This window comes from Lethenteron reissneri, chromosome 18, assembly GCF_015708825.2.
Source record: "Lethenteron reissneri isolate LAM-NWPU_2019-01 chromosome 18, ASM1570882v1, whole genome shotgun sequence".
Classification (NCBI taxonomy): Eukaryota; Metazoa; Chordata; class Hyperoartia; order Petromyzontiformes; family Petromyzontidae; genus Lethenteron; species Lethenteron reissneri.
Window position 1 is genome coordinate 5,403,498 of NC_083796.1, and position 18,584 is coordinate 5,422,081.

General features: G+C 41.6%; 1 protein-coding gene across 4 annotated transcripts in view; it reads left to right on the forward strand.

The window, feature by feature from the left end:
- GRAMD2B (GRAM domain containing 2B) overlaps positions 1–16,728 on the forward strand; it is a 29,469-nt gene extending 12,741 nt beyond the window's left edge. For 2 of the 4 annotated variants that reach the window (XM_061553520.1, XM_061553523.1), the window contains 13 exons: positions 5,628–5,750; positions 6,670–6,742; positions 8,014–8,086; positions 8,182–8,285; positions 9,437–9,532; positions 9,744–9,815; positions 10,606–10,695; positions 11,508–11,607; positions 12,048–12,155; positions 13,319–13,415; positions 13,534–13,641; positions 14,488–14,584; positions 15,340–16,728. In XM_061553520.1, the coding sequence (XP_061409504.1) occupies positions 5,628–5,750; positions 6,670–6,742; positions 8,014–8,086; positions 8,182–8,285; positions 9,437–9,532; positions 9,744–9,815; positions 10,606–10,695; positions 11,508–11,607; positions 12,048–12,155; positions 13,319–13,415; positions 13,534–13,641; positions 14,488–14,584; positions 15,340–15,408 (1,210 nt within the window). In that variant the 3' untranslated portion in view covers positions 15,409–16,728. Of the gene's footprint in view, positions 1–2,707; positions 2,865–5,627; positions 5,751–6,669; positions 6,743–8,013; positions 8,087–8,181; positions 8,286–9,436; positions 9,533–9,743; positions 9,816–10,605; positions 10,696–11,507; positions 11,608–12,047; positions 12,156–13,318; positions 13,416–13,533; positions 13,642–14,487; positions 14,585–15,339 lie in introns of those variants that run through there. The other 2 variants (XM_061553522.1, XM_061553524.1) reach the window with 2 other exon arrangements.
- The last annotated feature ends 1,856 nt before the right edge of the window (positions 16,729–18,584 follow it).

Below are 18,584 nucleotides of genomic sequence, written 5' to 3' on the forward strand. Positions count from 1 at the left end.
AACACACACACACCTCTAACACACACACCTCTAACACACACACACCTCTAACACACCTCTAACACACACCCACACAACCTCCTAACACACACACACCTCTAACACACACACACCTCTAACACCAACACACACCTCTACACACACACCACACCTCTAACACACACACACACCTCTAACACACACACCTCTAACACACACACACCTCTAACACACACACCTCTAACATACACACACCTCTAACACACACACCTCTAACACACACACCTCTAACACACACACACCTCTAACATACACACACCTCTAACACACACACCTCTAACACACACACACCTCTAACACACACACCTCTAACACACACACACCTCTAACACACACACACCTCTAACACACACACACCTCTAACACACACACCTCTAACACACACACACCTCTAACACACACACACCTCTAACATACACACACCTCTAACACACACACCTCTAACACACACACACCTCTACACACACACACCTCTAACACACACACACCTCTAACACACACACACCTCTAACACACACACACCTCTAACATACACACACACCTCTAACACACACACACCTCTAACACACACACACCTCTAACAACACACACCTCTAACACTACACACCTCTAACACACACACACCTCTAACACACCACACCTCAACATACACACACCTCTAACACACCACCTCTAACACACACACCACCTCTAACACACACACCTCTACACACACACACCTCTAACACACACACACCCCTCTAACACACACACCTCTAACACACCACACCTCTAACACACACACCTCTAACACACACACACCTCTAACACACACACACCTCTAACACACACACCTCTAACACACACACCTCTAACACACACACCTCTAACACCACACACCTCTAACACCACACACACCTCTAACATACACACCTCTAACACACACACCTCTAACACACACACACACCTCTAACACACACACCTCTAACACACACACCTCTAACACACACACCTCTAACACACACACACACACACCTCTAACACACACACACCTCTAACACACACACCTCTAACACACACACCTCTAACACACACACACACCTCTCACTCCAACACACACCATTAGCACACACACACCTCTAACACACACACCTCTAACACACACACCTCTAACACACACACCTCTAACACACTCCTCTAATACATACACACCTCTAACACACACACCTCTAACACACACACCTCTAACACACTCCTCTAACACACACACCTCTAACACACACACACCTCTAACACACACACCTCTAACACACACACCTCTAACACACACACACCTCTAACACACACACCTCTAACACACACACCTCTAACACACACACCTCTAACACACACACACCTCTAACACACACACCTCTAACACACACACCTCTAACACACACACACCTCTAACACACACACACCTCTAACACACACACACCTCTAACATACACACCTCTAACACACACACCTCTAACACACACACACCTCTAACACACACACACCTCTAACACACACCCCTCTAACACACACACACCTCTAACACACACACCTCTAACACACACACACCTCTAACACACACACCTCTAACACACACACCTCTAACACACACCTCTAACACACACACACCTCTAACACACACACACCTCTAACACACACACCTTTAACACACACCTCTAACACACACACACCTCTAACACACACACACCTCTAACACACACCCCTCTAACACACACACACCTCTAACACACACACACACCTCTAACACACACACACCTCTAACACACACACACACACCTCTAACACACACACCTCTAACACACACACACCCCTCTAACACACCTCTAACACACACACACACACCTCTCAAGAGTGGTTGCGTCTCCCTGTCCTGCAGCTGACAGATTGACCCGTGAAATATTCATGCTGGGGGTTTTCGTTGGCTGCTTGGATAGCCACAGGACAGGGCAGGGTGGGTGCGTGTATGTGGTGTGCGTGTGTAGCGTGTGTAGCGTGTGGTGGGTGCGTGTGTGTGGTGTGTGTGTGTAGCGTGTGGGGCGTGTGTGTGTGTGTAGCGTGTGGTGGGTGAGTGTGTGTAGCATGTGCGTGTGTGTGTGTAGCGTGTGGTGTGTGCGTGTGTGTAGCGTGTGGTGTGTGCGTGTGTGTGTAGCGTGTGGTGGGTGCGTGTGTGTAGCGTGTGGTGTGTGCGTGTGTGTGTAGCGTGTGGTGTGTGCGTGTGTGTGTAGCGTGTGGTGGGTGCGTGTGTGTGTCTAGCATGCCCGTGGGTGCGTGTGTGTGTGTAGCATGTGCGTGGGTAGCGCACAAACCGGTCAGGGATTAAAGGACCGCAAGCAGCGAGCTCCTGCGAATGTCCCCATGCTGTGACCTGCCCCCAGCCGGCGTGCTCCTACCCCACCTTGCCTGCCATTCGATTGGCTCCAATGAATAGCCACACGAGCTCGGCAGCCCAGCCCATCAAGGTCTCCTGCTCCTCCTCATCCTCCACACAGACTGGTGTGGTGTGTGTGTGTGCACAGGGGGGGTTTGGCTTGAACCCTCCTGAGCTGTTTCATCACTGCATTGAGAGCCGAGAGGAGGAGGAGGTGGTGGTGGTGTTGGTGTGTGTTGTGGGCGGGTGAAGGAGGAGGAGGGGAGGGCATTTGGTGGCTTGCCAGAAAGTGGTGGCCCGCTTGGTCAGCCACCACAACTCTCAGAAGGGGCAGGAAGCACGTTGTGCGTCTTTTTCATGGAGAAGTACTCAAGAAGATGACCATGATCAGGACGAAAGAGGAAGAGAATTGCACGAATTGGTGAGGCCTTAGTAGTGTATGACCGTTTAAATGTTTAATGGAAACCGCAGCTGGTCTCTCGTTCTCTCGATTTCTCTGGGGCACCACTGTTGTGTCTGTCTGTATGTGTGGGGTTTTTTTTCTCTCTCTCTCATCTCACACTTTCCCAGTGGCAAGAGTGAACGATTTGGTGAAGGTTGAGTGCCTTGAAGGAATGGGTGTTCTAAGTTGAAGAAACAACTCTTAGTTCGGCACGTGTTCTAAATGCGCCTGCCAATGTACATACTGTACTGCAGTGTGGTGTTGTCTTTGTGTGTGTGTTGACTTGTACCGAACAAAGTGACACCTCCATATGTATGCACGGTGACTTTCTTTCGCACCGTACGTAGCCAACCTTGTTCATCGGAGGTGCCGGGGTGGGCGGGAGGAGGACCGTATACTGAAGCAGTTTCTAAAGAAGTTAGTTTTTTACGAATGATGCGAATTATATTCTTGCCCCCGTGGAAATGTGTTTGGAAGCTAAATGCCACTGCCGAAGACTGCTGGTCACGACGAGGGGACTTTTGCTGTGCTAATTACCTCCTAATGTAAATCTGTTTCTGCTGGTTGTAGAGCATTGTGGCTGTACCGTATTGAAGTCAAAAAGAGGGCATAACAATTGTTTAAATTCGGTTGCCAAATAATTAGTTTTCAAAACGTATAGCAACTAAAATTAAACTTCTGGTGGTTAAGCGAAAGTTATTTAGACTCGTGTAATACATGGTTCGTTTATACAGGGTAAGCTAATCTAATCCGTGGTGGTGTGGAGTTACAGATGTTGACGATATTCACATTTAGGCCACTTACCTGCTTGGGAAAAATCGCGATTAATAATATCGCGGATTTTAGGAGTTTTCATAGAACCTGCAGCTGTGGATAATCGAAGACGCGGATATCGGGAAGTGTTGTTCTGTATATACCAAGACCGTAATTATAATAGATATTGAGGGGGACACCCCCCCCCCCCCCCCCATATTCAAATATTCTAAAAATGTCCCCCCCCCCCCCCAATATATTGCTATAAAATAGATTTCTGTTTATATGACTGTGGTTATGGTTGTACTTTATGAATCCCTAATCTCTGCCATTATATACAATGAAACAAGAAAAGGGGGAAAAAAAGAAAAAATAGCAATGTAATACAATACACTAGTAGACATTATTGTAAAAAATATATTATAATATAAAAGTCCATCCTATGTGTTAGATAATTTTTTTAATATTTCAGGCAGGAAATTCGTTTTCAAATTTTAATTTGTTTTCTGTGGGGGGGGGACCCCCAGACCTCCTGGAAGATTTGGTCCCCCCCAATGTTGACTCCATGGCTACGGCCTTGGTATATACATTCCTACGATGAAAGTGCTATTTAAACGAGTGTTACCTAATTAAAACTCTTAAGCGTAGTTTTTTTATACTAAATAAACTAGAGGACACATAGGCCTATGGGTAAAAGTACAACACTGTACAATATGTTGGCGTGGACGCTTTTGACTCATTTGAAATTGACAAGCTAAACTAGTGCATTCTATGGACGGGGCCGCCAAGGCAAGAATCGAAATCTTTGATCTTGGTTAGGTGGGATATGTGCAGTATTTTGCAATGGACCAAGTAATGTTGACCAACAAAGTTACCAGGTGTGTCTTTGTGAACACAGCTGCAGTATTGACCCCGTTTCCATGAAGCACACAAAGTCCCGTTGAATAGTTTGGTCCCCTGCTAGCACCCCCACGGTTAATGGGCACAAAAGCTATTTCCAACCGTGACCTGCAATTATCAACATACTTGCAATCGATCGGTAAATATTTGCTCAAATTATGCACTCGCACAGGTGCACAGCATTTCACCGTTTCGTGTTTAGCAATGCAATATTTGTGGTGGTCTACTTGGCGGAAACTAAAGTTTGCTCATAGGCGCCACGTCAGTCAGCTGACTCAAGGTCTTGATAGTTGACACTTGATGTTGTGTGCAAGTCATCCATATAGGCAGAAGCCACACAGCTGCTCAGTTCTCCAAGGAACACGATTGTGGCGAAGCTAATAATGGTTTTCAAGGGCTAGCCTGAGGCTAAGTTCTTATATACATTTTACCTATGACAGCATTACTTTTTTAACCTTTATAAACATGACTTCCCTTATGTAAGTTTATTTCTGAGGAGCCTCCAATATGCAACATTTTAAACTGCTTTGGATGCGTCCAATGTCCTGACTGCAGCCAACGCCTGTTAATAAACTTGCCAAAAATATTAAAAACTCAGAATGTGCACGCTAAAGTATCTGCCTTTTCAAAATGTCGTTTTAGCTTTTAGCAGTGTTTTACAGTCATTGGTTTCACAGCTGCAATTGTTTTGACCATCGACTACAAAAACACAACAGTGGCACCTATTGTTCCCTTTTATGTAGGTTTAAGGGCTTTACTCTGAAACGCAGTTTACCGTACATTCCAACCATTTTCAATCCGCCAACGGATGAAGGTCTCCCTCCCCAAGCCATGTCATTCATGGGGAGAAGGTTGATGAAGTTGGGGGTGGGAAGCTGCAGGACTGGTTCTGATCTCGATTGCCCACTGATGTCAGGTGTGGCCGGGAATCGAACTAGGCAGGCCAGGCTCGTAGTGTCGCAAGCTCACCATTGTACCACCAATCCACTCTTTAACAGCGTAATTCAAAGGGGGCTATTTAATATTGCTCACATTAAAATGTATCCAAAGTAACAGGATTTGTCTCATTGTGCCTCTTCTTTTTTCCAGTCGTTCTTCAGAAACCCCCATCACAACGCAAGTAGATGGATTCAATCAACGGGCAGACACGTTCAGCAGTGAAGCCGATGCCTTGATCGATATTAAAAAGAAGAAAAAGCCCCCCATCTTGAGGTAAACAGATCACTCTTGAATACATGCGACCCACGTGCTTTATCATTCACCGCAAAGCAGTTCAAAACATTCTTGGTGGAGCAGTTTACCCGCGCAATACGCCTTTTCAGACCTTTGTTGAGTACGCACAGTTACAATTGGATGCTGTTGAAAATTACTTTGTGTGCATGTGCTCCGATCTAATAATGGAAGCATATAATTACACAGACTGTAATGAATACTTGACAACAAATACACATTATGACTGCGGATACAATTCTCCTTTACCCGTATAATGAAGTGAAGGCCCTCTCATGCACCATTCTATTTCTGAATCTGCTGATTCCTGTTACCTGCCCTCTCAAATCAATCTATGGATCCTCATATTCATCATCGTCATGGTCCATGATCTATCCATCTCTGAATGAAGGCCTCCCTTTCTCACGGTCTCGCAAAGCAACGCTCCATCTGGCTTCTGCACATGAGCTGATTTCATCGCTCCATCTCCACAATGGATACCCTCTCGGGTTTGTTACCCTCCTTTGGCTGTCACTCTCGTTATTCTCCACAATTGTCCAACATCTTTTATTGTCACGTGACCTATTCTTGTCTCGTCACCAATTCTCAATCCTGTTTACTTTTAATGAAATTCAACTTGCGGGCGTTGTCTCATCTATGTATTCCTCTTTCTGCCTCCCAGTGTAATTCCAAGAATTCACATCTTCAAGCTTCTTCTCTGTGCACTTTTCAAGTATTGTTCTATTTTCGGTTACCGTTCGGATATCCATGCTTACCCGCAAATAAGAGTAACCAGGGAGTGCAGTTAAATTCATCCTATTACAGTGTTTGTGTTAAGTCTGGATAATCGGATCCACCACCAAAATCCCCACCTCCCCCTCCCCCATCAGCATGAATCTACTTTATGTTACTTTCGCCACAGATCCAACACGTATCATCCTTCCTTAGCAAGGACTGGAGAAGTTGAGAAAAAAAACAAGTCCCCATCAGTCTCTGTGAGTAACTCACTGCATATCACAAAGTATCGCCTTCTCAAAACGTCGTGTATATTGCTTGAAATATAACATCTCTGCAGCACCGCACAAACATGCATCGAACACGAGGGGCCAATCGTGCGTTCTTGCGTCAGTAAAGACGGTTTATCTAGCTTTGAGGTGCAAGTGTTACGTCAGTGATTGAACACATCTGTCGGTTTATTGGACAATTCACAGGAATCTTGCACTCACAATGGAATGTTCACCTAGGCACTGTATTTAAAGTGTGAACTTAATGACAGCCGTGCGCGTGACTTAACTCGATTGACGAGACCCCCATAGAGCAATAAAAGAATGAGGCAACGGAAGATAAGGGCCTTGATTCGAGGTCAAGGCCTCTGTAATATGACAGGCTGTACACCTCGGGGTTCAGCCGTTTGTTACTTTAATGGAGGGGTTACTTTCGAAAGATTGCAATTTTTGGTACATTGCACAGTTAAACTGCTTGCGGGTTGACCACCAATCAGGATGCAGAAAAGTAACAATGGTTGCTGATCGTATTGAATCTGACTTAACAAAAAAGAACGTACTGTATTTGCACAGCAAGGAGCAATGGAACTGCTCAGAGCCATACCGTTCTAAACCACACGGTACATAAAGGTTATTTCTCGCTAATGACAGGGTCATTTTTTCCTTTTGGTGCAGCATGTTTCACATCCTGGTGAGTTTTTTCTCAAGTGTGGCACAGTGGTTTTCTTGTTTTGGCCGTGTGTTTTTTTTTAGGGAAGCACAGAGCATCACGTCAACTAAAAACTATGCAAATAGAACGTTCAGACATCTGGTCGCAAACGTGCGCAGTGACGATGAAACTTGAAAATAATGGCTGACCTGATTTTAATTGTTTCCAACGTGGATGGTCATTACTATTTTTACAAATATTATTGCTTCGAATTAATAGTGAAATTGAACACTTTATTACATGGAAACATGACTTTCCAACATCTAAGATATGAGCCATACACGACACAATCATTGCATATATGACTTGCGGACCACTGAGGTTTATGCGGATATGGGAAACGTCTTGTTACGTGAATTTAGAGAAAAATGACATATTGCTGCACATGTAACCGCACTGGGCGTGGGCCGGTAAGTGGTCAAGGTGGATATGTGACGGTTGGAAATGCTGCATACTGTACACACTGTAGAAATTAAACAAATGCAGATTGTTGGTGCCCTTCCATAACGTGGCGCTTTGTCGGACTTTTATTTGCTCTATATTTGCTCTCTAGCCCCAGAACAAGTACACCAACCAGTTCCACAAGTTGTTCAAAGAAATTCCAGAGGAAGAAGATCCCATTGAGAGTAAGTATAATGACAGTTTTGGTTCACTATTTTGTATTTGTAGTCCATATTTTTGTTTCATGCAAACTTTGTATGTGTGCTTTCTCCCTCCACAGCCTTCAACTGTGCACTCCAAAGAGACCTCATATTTCAAGGCCGAATGTTTGTCTCCGAAAACTGGATCTGCTTTTTCGCCAACTTCTTTGGGAAAGACGTGAAGGCATGAAACACTTTCATTCTGCTCTTGGTTATGCAAGGGGTTCTACTGCCCACGTTTAAATAAATAAAAATACATTGAATATTGCTGTAATACATTACGGTACAATTCTAGTTTTTCTTTGATAAGAAAAGGTCCAATGTCTTGGTATACTGTTTTAGTTACACTTGTTAATACAATATTTAAACAAAGTAAGACATATTCAGAAATTAAATATTTTTAAATGTGGTAGCGATGGCCGACGCAGCTCATCGTGTCGTGCGTGGCATGTGCACTGTTAGTTGCCCCAGATGGGCACACTCGGGTAAATTAAAACTCAACGAAAAAGGGACCCATCTCTTCTGGCTTATTACGTTGCATTCACAATCCATTGCATTGGGGTGTCCTGAGTGGTCGTGGCTGGGCCATGGCAGAGTCAGATTTTATCTCGCATTTAAAAGCATTGTCAGATCTAATATTCCCACAAGCTCATTGAGCTAGTGGGTAAATTTGCGTTGACTCAATGCTGACCCAAGATGAAGGATTTTTTTTCCAGCAATGTAGCTGAAATGTGTGCAATAAATCAATAACTTTCTAGAATAATGTACCTGCCTACCTTGCCCTGTTCTGTAATAATATTAATAACCACATGTAACTCATTTGCAATCGGGCGATGTCTCACTTCTTGGTGATCAATTTGCATAATTATACAAGCATGGGCTTGAGTTCTCGCATGTCCTAAGAGACCAACTTATTGAATCCACCATATTATATTGCGATTTTAAGCTTCCTCCGAAGATCGTCGGCACATTCATAACATTCTCAATTTAGCATCAACACTCCCACAGCAGTCGGTAAAGATGAATGGTCATATTCGTAATGAAATGAACATGTACTTTCAATTTAAAAGGTGCTAATGATCCATCTGAATGGCTCAGTGGTTAGTGCACTGCATTTTTAATTCGGTCAATGGAGTTAGATTCCAGTCATAGCTAAAATAAGGGGTGAGTGATATTTTCACCAGTCCTGAGCATCACCTTAGCCAATCCAGACTGGTCAAATAGCCCTCATAAAGAGCGTGGCATGGGTAGGCTCGAGTCCAGCAGTAGATTAACAAATGGCTGTAAATGAATATTATTATTATACAATGATCGTGTTTTCGCATGTAATTTTAGGTTGCAATTCCGGTGTTGACTGTGAAAGCGATTAAAAAGCAGAGAAGTGCGCTTCTGCTACCAAATGCCATTGGCATAACATCTGCCTGTGAAAAAGTAAGTTTCATTTTGTTATCGTCACGAAGCTGTTCAATGTGTAATTTTTCACATTAAAACATTGCATACCAATTAAACATTTTTACAACACTGCCGCTTGAATTACACGAATATTAATTGTATGGACCAATAATGTCATTACATTATATACGTATATAAAAATTGCACTTGATTTTTGTATGAATTAACAGATGTGGTGTTCCGTTTTTAGCACATGTTCATCTCCTTCTTGGCCCGGGATGCCGCATACAAAGCCCTGCTGTCTGTCTGCAAGCAAGCCGAGGTAAAGCAATAGCCTCGTGCAAGCTGCTTCCTCTGTCATCTCATCTTTCTTTCTCTGAGCTGACTGCTTAACCCCTAAGTGATACTTACACTGTATCTGATACTAAGTTCATACTTACACTGTACCCCGGTGGACTCGATGAGAGCGGCTCTTTGCATACACTTCTTGATACTTAAAATGTCTAATTATAGGATCTGTCATTTTGGCAAATGTTCTGCTGTCTTCCACCCGATGGGCAATTCTCTCATGGTTGACTAAGCAAATACATTTTTCGTCCCACAAGACAGATGGGAATAATTTGTAGAGAGAAAAAAAGAGCAATAATGAGGAGGTGGCCATAAGATGGGAGAATCCATCTCTGTAAAGGTTTGCGTGTTATCCCTTTTTATATGTGTGGGTTTTCTCTGGGTACTCCTATTTCCTCCCACATACCACACTCAATAAAGGAATTGGCCAAACATACCATGGCAGACCCTTGTTGAAAAAGATTATCGAGACTATAGGGCATTACTGTGCTTTTAGCAGAGCTAAACGTCACTCCACAAAAGAAGTGACTCTCAAAGCATGCCATTTTAAAAGAACAACATAATAGTGAGTATTCTTAGCCGTCTTTAAAATGCATTTTAAAAGCATGTAATTAAACAAATGTTTTATCATACATTCACTATATCTGTCACAAAACTATTGGTCATGTAAAGAGATCTGTGGTGTATAGTGTTCGTAGTTTTAAAAATATATCAGATGTGCTGCATGTTAGTGTCAAACTAATATTTTGAAATGTTTCACATAGGCAGTAAACGAAAACAGTTCCAACAACCTTGTACAACTTGGGCAGGAACAAGCCTCCAGCAACTGCGCCAGGCCTGATGCCTTCAATACGGTAAAATGCTCATGTCTTTCAATATAAGAGTCTGGTGGAACAATTGCTAAATCCTCTTGACAGCACTGAGGAATACAAATTGTGTAGCATGGACCCATCTCCTGCATTCCTATATACTGTACTGAAAAATAAAATAAATAGATAAATGGACGTTTAGTATTTTCTGAAACCACAGTGGATATTTGCTTATTTCACCTTTTTTACATTCAACAACATTTAGTATAACAATTTCAATATTAAAATTTCTTTAAATCGAGGTAGCTATAGAGATTGGAGCCCTGAGCTGGCGTCACAGAGGCCCCTGGGCTCAAATCCAAGCAGCCACCTGTGTTTAAACTGGCTCTTCGACTGTACGGAGTGGATGGCCTCAACCAGTCAACCAATGACTGCATGAAAAAAATCATTATATGTGTTTTTCCACTTAATTTAATGCCAAAGTTTAGTCTTGAAAAAATATATAGGTTTCACTATCATGTGCCAATTGCAGCAAAATCATAGCATCATTGGAGGGGAAGTACAGCCTCTATTGTATAAATATAAAAAGGCCACTTGAAGGGTTTTTCAGAAGAGGTTCTTTAAAAATCTCTCTTGCAGTTGTTCCACATGAATTCTTTTTTCTGCAATTTTGCTAGCAGTAGACTGGAAATAAAATTCAGAAAAAGATTATAAATATTCATCCAAAAAAAAAGACGTGACACTTTACGTTAAATATTCATTTGAAATGCACATCATGTGAATGGGATTAAGGGTAAAATAAATTCAACACAAATCCTGACCTTAGCTTATATGTGTTTTTACGTGTTTTCGTTTAGACCACCACTGATGGATTGCGCCTTGAATTGGTCCCTTCCAATCAAACCACTCCAAGTACACAAAGCAGCAGCACCAGCTCTGTGTTTGAAGAGCATGAAGGTATGCAGCTGGAGTCCAGTCAAACATTTTCCGTTTTAAACATACAGTTCCTACTTAAGTCAAACATGTATTTAAACACTGTATCGCTGTACCAAAGACCTGTTGCATGATGGTGAACAAACTGGACTTGCAATCCAGAGGTCACCAGTTCAAATCCCCTGATGCAGCAGTTGAAATAGTGGTGATCTCTTTTTAAATCTCTCACACCTCTGTCCAACCGGCAATATAAATGAGTGCACCCACAGTGAATCGATCGGCAGGTCACGTGTGGTGCTCCTGCTTCAATCCAAGATGTCTGGCCAGCGTTGAAGAGTAGGCCAAATACCCTCTGTAGAGCTCCCTCTAATGGAGGAACGTCCACCAGCGATACTGGAAAGCACAACTTTGCAGAGCTTGTACCTTCATCAAAGATAACCTTTCTGCCCTTTACTTTATTATAGAAAGCAGCCCGACAGAGATCAAATGGAAAAACGGTCTGCATGAGACTGATGCCATCTCAAGGCCATCATCAACCCAGACAGCGGCTCCCCCAGCCCCCTCATTTACCAGTACGTATTTTGTTTTCCGCACGGCACAAAATAAGGAGAATAAGTGCGATCCATACAAGTTTCATGCGTGCGTCTCATACAATTGAAACCGCTCATGTGTATTGTATTCACACAGGTCTATTCATACTTTGAATTTCACTGATTCTGTGGGGAAAGTGGGGGTGTCGCCCGGCCAGGTGTCTCAGCAGTAGAGCGAATCAGCTAGCGGTTGGAAGTTTCGCGAGTTTAAATCCTAGTTGGGGGTTGACTCTGCCAATCATTCCTCCAGGGTCAAGGGATGATGTGGGGGGGAAGTAAACTGGTTTTCCCATGGATAGACTCGCCCCAGCCAAAAGATTGTTGAATCTCCATTGCTGCCTCAGGGATGTGAACTGGAGATGTACGTTGCCTCAATGCTCAATTGAGCAGGAAATGGCTTTGACTTGGATTTCCATTGCTCTTGCGGGGAAGGGGGGAGGTGACCAGGGGAACGATAGGATAGGGCGAGGGGAGGGCATTCGTTGGGAAAGAGTCCACAACCGTTTCGAAATATAGAGCTTTGTCTAACGTGTCAGGTCAGGTAGAGGGCATAAAAAGGTGAAAGTGAATGGGGGGACTATATTAGCTGGTAAACTGTCATCTTGTTCTAAATTGTATAAGCTGAAATGTTCCAATGCATAAAGCCCATAGAGCATGTGCACCCAATGCGCCAATCCAGTATGTATTTTAGAATTGTAAAAAACGCATTTTCTGCTTACCGTTAGAAAAGCGGCAGGTTTGTGTATGTTAATATTTGGTCAGGTGCTGTGGTTTTGTGCCAATTTGTATTTTCAGAATAAAGAGTGATGTGCACTGGCACATAACCATATAGAAGAAAAAGGGAAAAAATGAAATAACACTGCTGTAAAAGAAAAAAAAGGAAAATTAATATTTCAGGGCAATGGTCCTTATGCATAGCTCAGCTATCAAGTTGTGCCATTGCCCAAAATGTCAACTGTTACATACACTTGTTTTCATTTTGTATAATCAGTTGAAGTTGCATTCACGGAGCATTGATTCTTCACCCAGGTTGTCCTCTTGTCGGCATAGAGGTGTTTTGGGGCTTTCAGAGACTTTTGCAAAACAGCTACCATTCACCTCCTCGAACTGTGCAGTGACATGCTACTCTTGTTGTCTCTCCTCAGGCAGACTCCAACAAAAAATGTCTTACCTCTTAAGTTCAACACCAAGGACAGAAGATCAACAATCAGTGCATTACATTCTGGTTGTGTGCACTTTACTGTAAGTGTAATCAATTGTCGTGCATTAACAATACACTCGACGACAATTTGCATTATCGACGGATGCACGAGGAAATTACGCTCACGAATTGTAATTAACTCTGCCTCTCCGCTTTCAGGATCGTGTTGCTTATGGTGTCGTCTTGTTACATGGCGGTGAAAATAGCATCTTTGGAGGCTCACCTAACTTCAATCGGGATGGGACCTGAACAGCAATATGTTCCTGGGTAAGCCACTTTTTGCCATATATAACATTACCTGATAACTGCAACTCAGCAGAATATTTTTTATTTGGAAGAAAAAAAACCCATCATAGCTAAATTAAGAATTGTTTGAAAAGTTTCAGATTATGTTAAACATTACAAATCAAGCATACAAATCTGTTTAGTTAAGGATATGAGCCACATATCCACTGCTGAATGGAGGCCTCCCTTTGCCAACATCTTCCCTCATGGTCCTGTGATGCCACAATCCATCTCGTTGCTAGACACAAGTCAATATATTTCGCAACTCTATTTGCTTGAGGGTAATCAGTAATACGTTAATAATACTACTACATATTCTTGGTTCTTTCGGTAAAGTCATGTAGAAGGGAAACAATAAAATTATAAAAATATATAAGACAATACAATTATCACGACGTTTCGACTGCAACACAAACAATCATCGTCAGGTGTGAAATCCACAACAAGAAAATTTGAAAAAAGGTTTTTTTTTCTAAAAAAAATTAAAGGTTTTTTTCTCAATTTTTTTATTTTTCTTGCTGAGGATTTCACACCTGATGATGATTGCTTGTGTTTCAGTCGAAACGTCGTGAGAATTTTATTGTCTTATATTTTATTATTTTATTGTTTCCCTTCTACGTGACTTTACCGAAAGAACCAAGAATATGAATCCCTGCAGTCACGAAAGCTTTAAATCAAAATAATACTACAGTAGTAATGTGCATGAAATATTAAGCACTTTCACCATTTTTTTTTACAAAAATAAGGCAAACAACTGTTATGAATGTTGTCATGTAATTTAAATACATTAATACAAAATATTAACACTACCCATTTTATGCATTTTAGCCTTCCCGACCGAAGCAATTTGAATCCCATGTCATCTGCTGACAAAGTAGACCTCACCAACAGTGAACTGATGACTTCTCTGGCTACGCTAGGCAGTGTAAGTTCCTCTAACTACAGTATACTGTAGTGTGAATAGGTAACGTAACATTTGGTATATTGAATGCTAATCCCTTAGTCAATTTACAAGGTTTTCTTCACTAATAAAAAGTAAATATGATGAACCATGGAAGTGCATTGATGCTGTATATTGTGTGTTATATGGTATGGTTAAATGTCTTGTTCGGGGGGGGGTTACAGGTTAATGTGCTTGTCGGAGAGGTGCCATGCAAATGTGATCATTTTTAATCTAACTGTCACTAAGTAATGCTATGTGGCATTACCATCTGCTGTAGTGCTAAATTAAAAAGGGTATATATGCATGCCATTTTCTGTTGGCCCAAATCCTACATTTAAAATCAAATGGTAATGATATTTTTTCTTGCATGCTTGCGGAGGTCAAAAAGATTTGATAATTGACTATTAAAATTCAGCAGCCTGCACTCGTTAATTTACTTTGCAATGGAGTAGCCATGACGTCATTGTGCTCGATTATATTATATGATTGAATAAAGAAGGAACAATATAGGAAACTGTGTGCTGAACTAAGATATGCTTTTCATCAAAGTCTCATGAGCATATTCATCCATAAGCAAGCACTAACAATATATTGAATGCATATACACGTACCATATTATTCTGTGCACTGGACAATATTCAGTTCAGTTTCTAAACAATTCCTTATTCATGCATATTTAGCAAATAAGTTAACGTGATATATATGCAGTAGTAACGTTGAACCTCTTCTCGTTTCAGGTTATAAAAAATCTGGATGAATTGCTTGTTGAGCTACAGTCTCTGATCACTACTGCTTCACTGTCATGATTTCAAGACCTTCTGCAGGCAGAAGATTGTTGGGACCATTGGCGCAGAAAAAAGGGGACCTGTCTCCATAACTGTATTTATGCACATGAAGGGATATACTGAACTCCACGATGATTCGCAACATTTTCAACCCAGGATTAAAAATCTGCAAGTGGAGCCAACACAAATCCAATTGCAATAAAACATTTAAATAATTACAACTGCCTTGGTGTAGTTGCGTTAGATACGTTACCACTGTATACAACTCGGTGGGTAATTTTGATTATGGATGTGGAGTTTTTTTTTATATCTCTTTCACAGTCTGCAGAATTTGAGTGGTATTTTCTAAGTTTACATGTGAACAATGACATTCCATGGCTCAGGGTACAGTGCCATTGCCGGACTGGATGTTGCTGTGCATTCATGCATGCTTTAAAGTGAGGATGCGCTAATTGGTGCTGATCGATACTGACCTTTTTGTGTTGAAATATCCTGTAAAAGAAATCCCCAGCATGTGTGAATTTGCAATGAAGTCATGATATTAGCACCTCACTTTCAAAATACAGCTTATCCTGCGTTCGTCCAGCACTTTAGATTATCTGCCATCATGTACATTACAGTTTTTACTGGGGACTTCTTGCCCATTACATTGTATAATGTACAAGCAATATCCTGAAAGCTAATCATGCCAAAAATCTTTCATTAAGAATTTTTCTAATTTCGATATCGAAGAATATTAGGATTTAATAATCCAGACGCCGTAGGAAAACAATGTTTTATGTGTGCAAATCAAGCTTTTTCACATTTTATTGAAATAAGCCGTGAAAAGTGACTCACCCGTAATTTCAGATTCGCTATTTTTATCGCACATTTTAAATTGACAATAAAGTGTCGGGAACAGTGCTTGTCACCTGTAATGAGAATTTGGTAATCCATTGTTCTTTTACATTTCCGTATCAATTCCCATTTAAACCAAAGGTGCAAAGATGAGGTCTGCAGCAAGACTTGTGTGCTTGACAGCACGATTGGTTGACAGCTCTTTAAAGTGCCTATACTGTATTTAAAAAAGGCCCATCAACAGCAAAAGATTGTAAATTAAGTAAATTATAAGTAACCTGCAGGTGTGCAGTGCATATGTGCAGAAGTATATCTGTTTGTTGATGTGTTGAATGCATTTACATCAGAACCAGTGTAATTTCTTTAGCGTGTGTTATTTATGGATTTCTCGTTATAATGAGTGATGTATGATGTTTATTTATTTCATTTGGTGAAACATACAATACTGTAATTAGCTATCTGTTATTAAAGTGTAATTTATGAATTAATAAAAAATAAAAGTACTTTTTGTGTCACATGCTTTGCATTAAAATAATAATGTGCCAGTACTCTGCTTTGGGAGGGGGGGGGGGGTTAACAGAGCTTTCTCCTACAACCCCTTGAAAGACTAGGCAAAGGAAGAAGTTAGTCATTTCCTGCTCATGAGCATTCAGCCAGTGGGTATCTCCCTGTTTACAGCCCTGCGGCTCGTGGTGAAAATTCCACATTCCATTACGATGGTGAGTTTAGTAATAGGTCAACCACTGTAGACTTCCCGAGCAAGTGTTATTTTTAAATCATTTATATTAAGTTCGCTTGCTTGCTTGCGTGCTTGCTTGCTTACGACCGTGCAAATCTTTCGGTCGTTTTTTAACCCACTTCCCGTGATCCAATCGAGCTGACATTTTCCACACAGACTCGTTGTGGGTGACAATTAATGTTCGTGAAAAAAAATTCCCAAAATTTTAAACTTTTTAGGAAATTTTTTTTTTTACATATATTCAAATAGAACTCATTCTTGGCTTTGGCTGAACGTCACAGTATAAGAGCCCAGAGCGTAACCCCTCCACAGGCCGTGGCGGAGTAGTGCAGTTGGTAGCGCCCTCGCTTCCCATGCCAAAGGTCGCGGGATCGATCCCCGCGTCCTCCACAGGCGAATATATTTTTAAATCCTTTATATTAAGTTCGCTGCCACGCATATAAAGGATTTATAGTGAAAAACTTTGTTTTTACGGGTTATACTTATTTTTAAATCCTTTATATTAAGTTCGCTTGCTTGCTTAGGACCGTGCAAATCTTTCGGTCGTTTTTTAACCCACTTCCCGTGATCCAATCGAGCTGACATTTTCCACACAGACTCGTTGTGGGTGACAATTAATGTTCGTGAAAAAATTTTTCCAAAATTTTACACTTCTTAGGACAAAAATATTATATTTAATTACCAATTGCTTAATGGTGCAATGCAATCATCTGGCCCATAGGTGACAGCCATCTCAAGCCAGAGGACGAGAGGACTCTAGCCGCCACGCATATAAAGGATTTATAGTGAAAAACTTTGTTTTTACGGGTTATACTTATTACAGAACCTGGAAGGATGGTGGGCCGAGTCAACTCGCAACCAGTATTGGAACTCGCAACTTTCAGGATCACGAGCCGCTTGCTCTACCACTGAGCCATATGATCGGGGATTTTTTATTTTTGCATTTAGTATGGTTCTGCTGTACTTTAATCCAACCAACAGTTCATAATGTAGAACGTATACAATTGCACACGTGTGTACTTCATACAATATACTGTGCAAACATATCCGTATTAGTGGTGAAGTGGTTAGCACACTGCAATCTGAATCCAGTTACCTGGGATAGATTCCCAGCCTTGGCACGCGATGTTAGTGGCACGTGATGTCTGAACTGATCCTTGGCACCCTCCCCCCAACCCGCCCTTCACCAACCCACACTGACCAGCGTGAAGTATGGAAACAACCCCAACCACAAATGTCTGGGGTTGTAAAATAGAAAATGCGTACTGTACATTATGACCATGACTGTGTGGAAAGGCCTTCATCCAGCAGTGGATTGGCGTCTATACTATATATTATACAGTTTAGATCGCAATTCCACTGAGTGAAAACATGAAGTAAATGTGACCTACCATCAACATTTACATGGTGTGATATTGTAACTTTTGCAATTTTTAAACAACGCTGCCTTATGTCGATATTAAAAGTCGCGTTTTCAACCTTTGAAATAATCGTGAAAAAATAAACATTGAAACTCCCTCTGATTCACAACCCAATTACAAGCACATCCTGTTTTATGTGGTACTTATTCATCCGAAAAATGTCTTCCCATTTTTTTCATGAATAAGAGTGGCACTGCAAA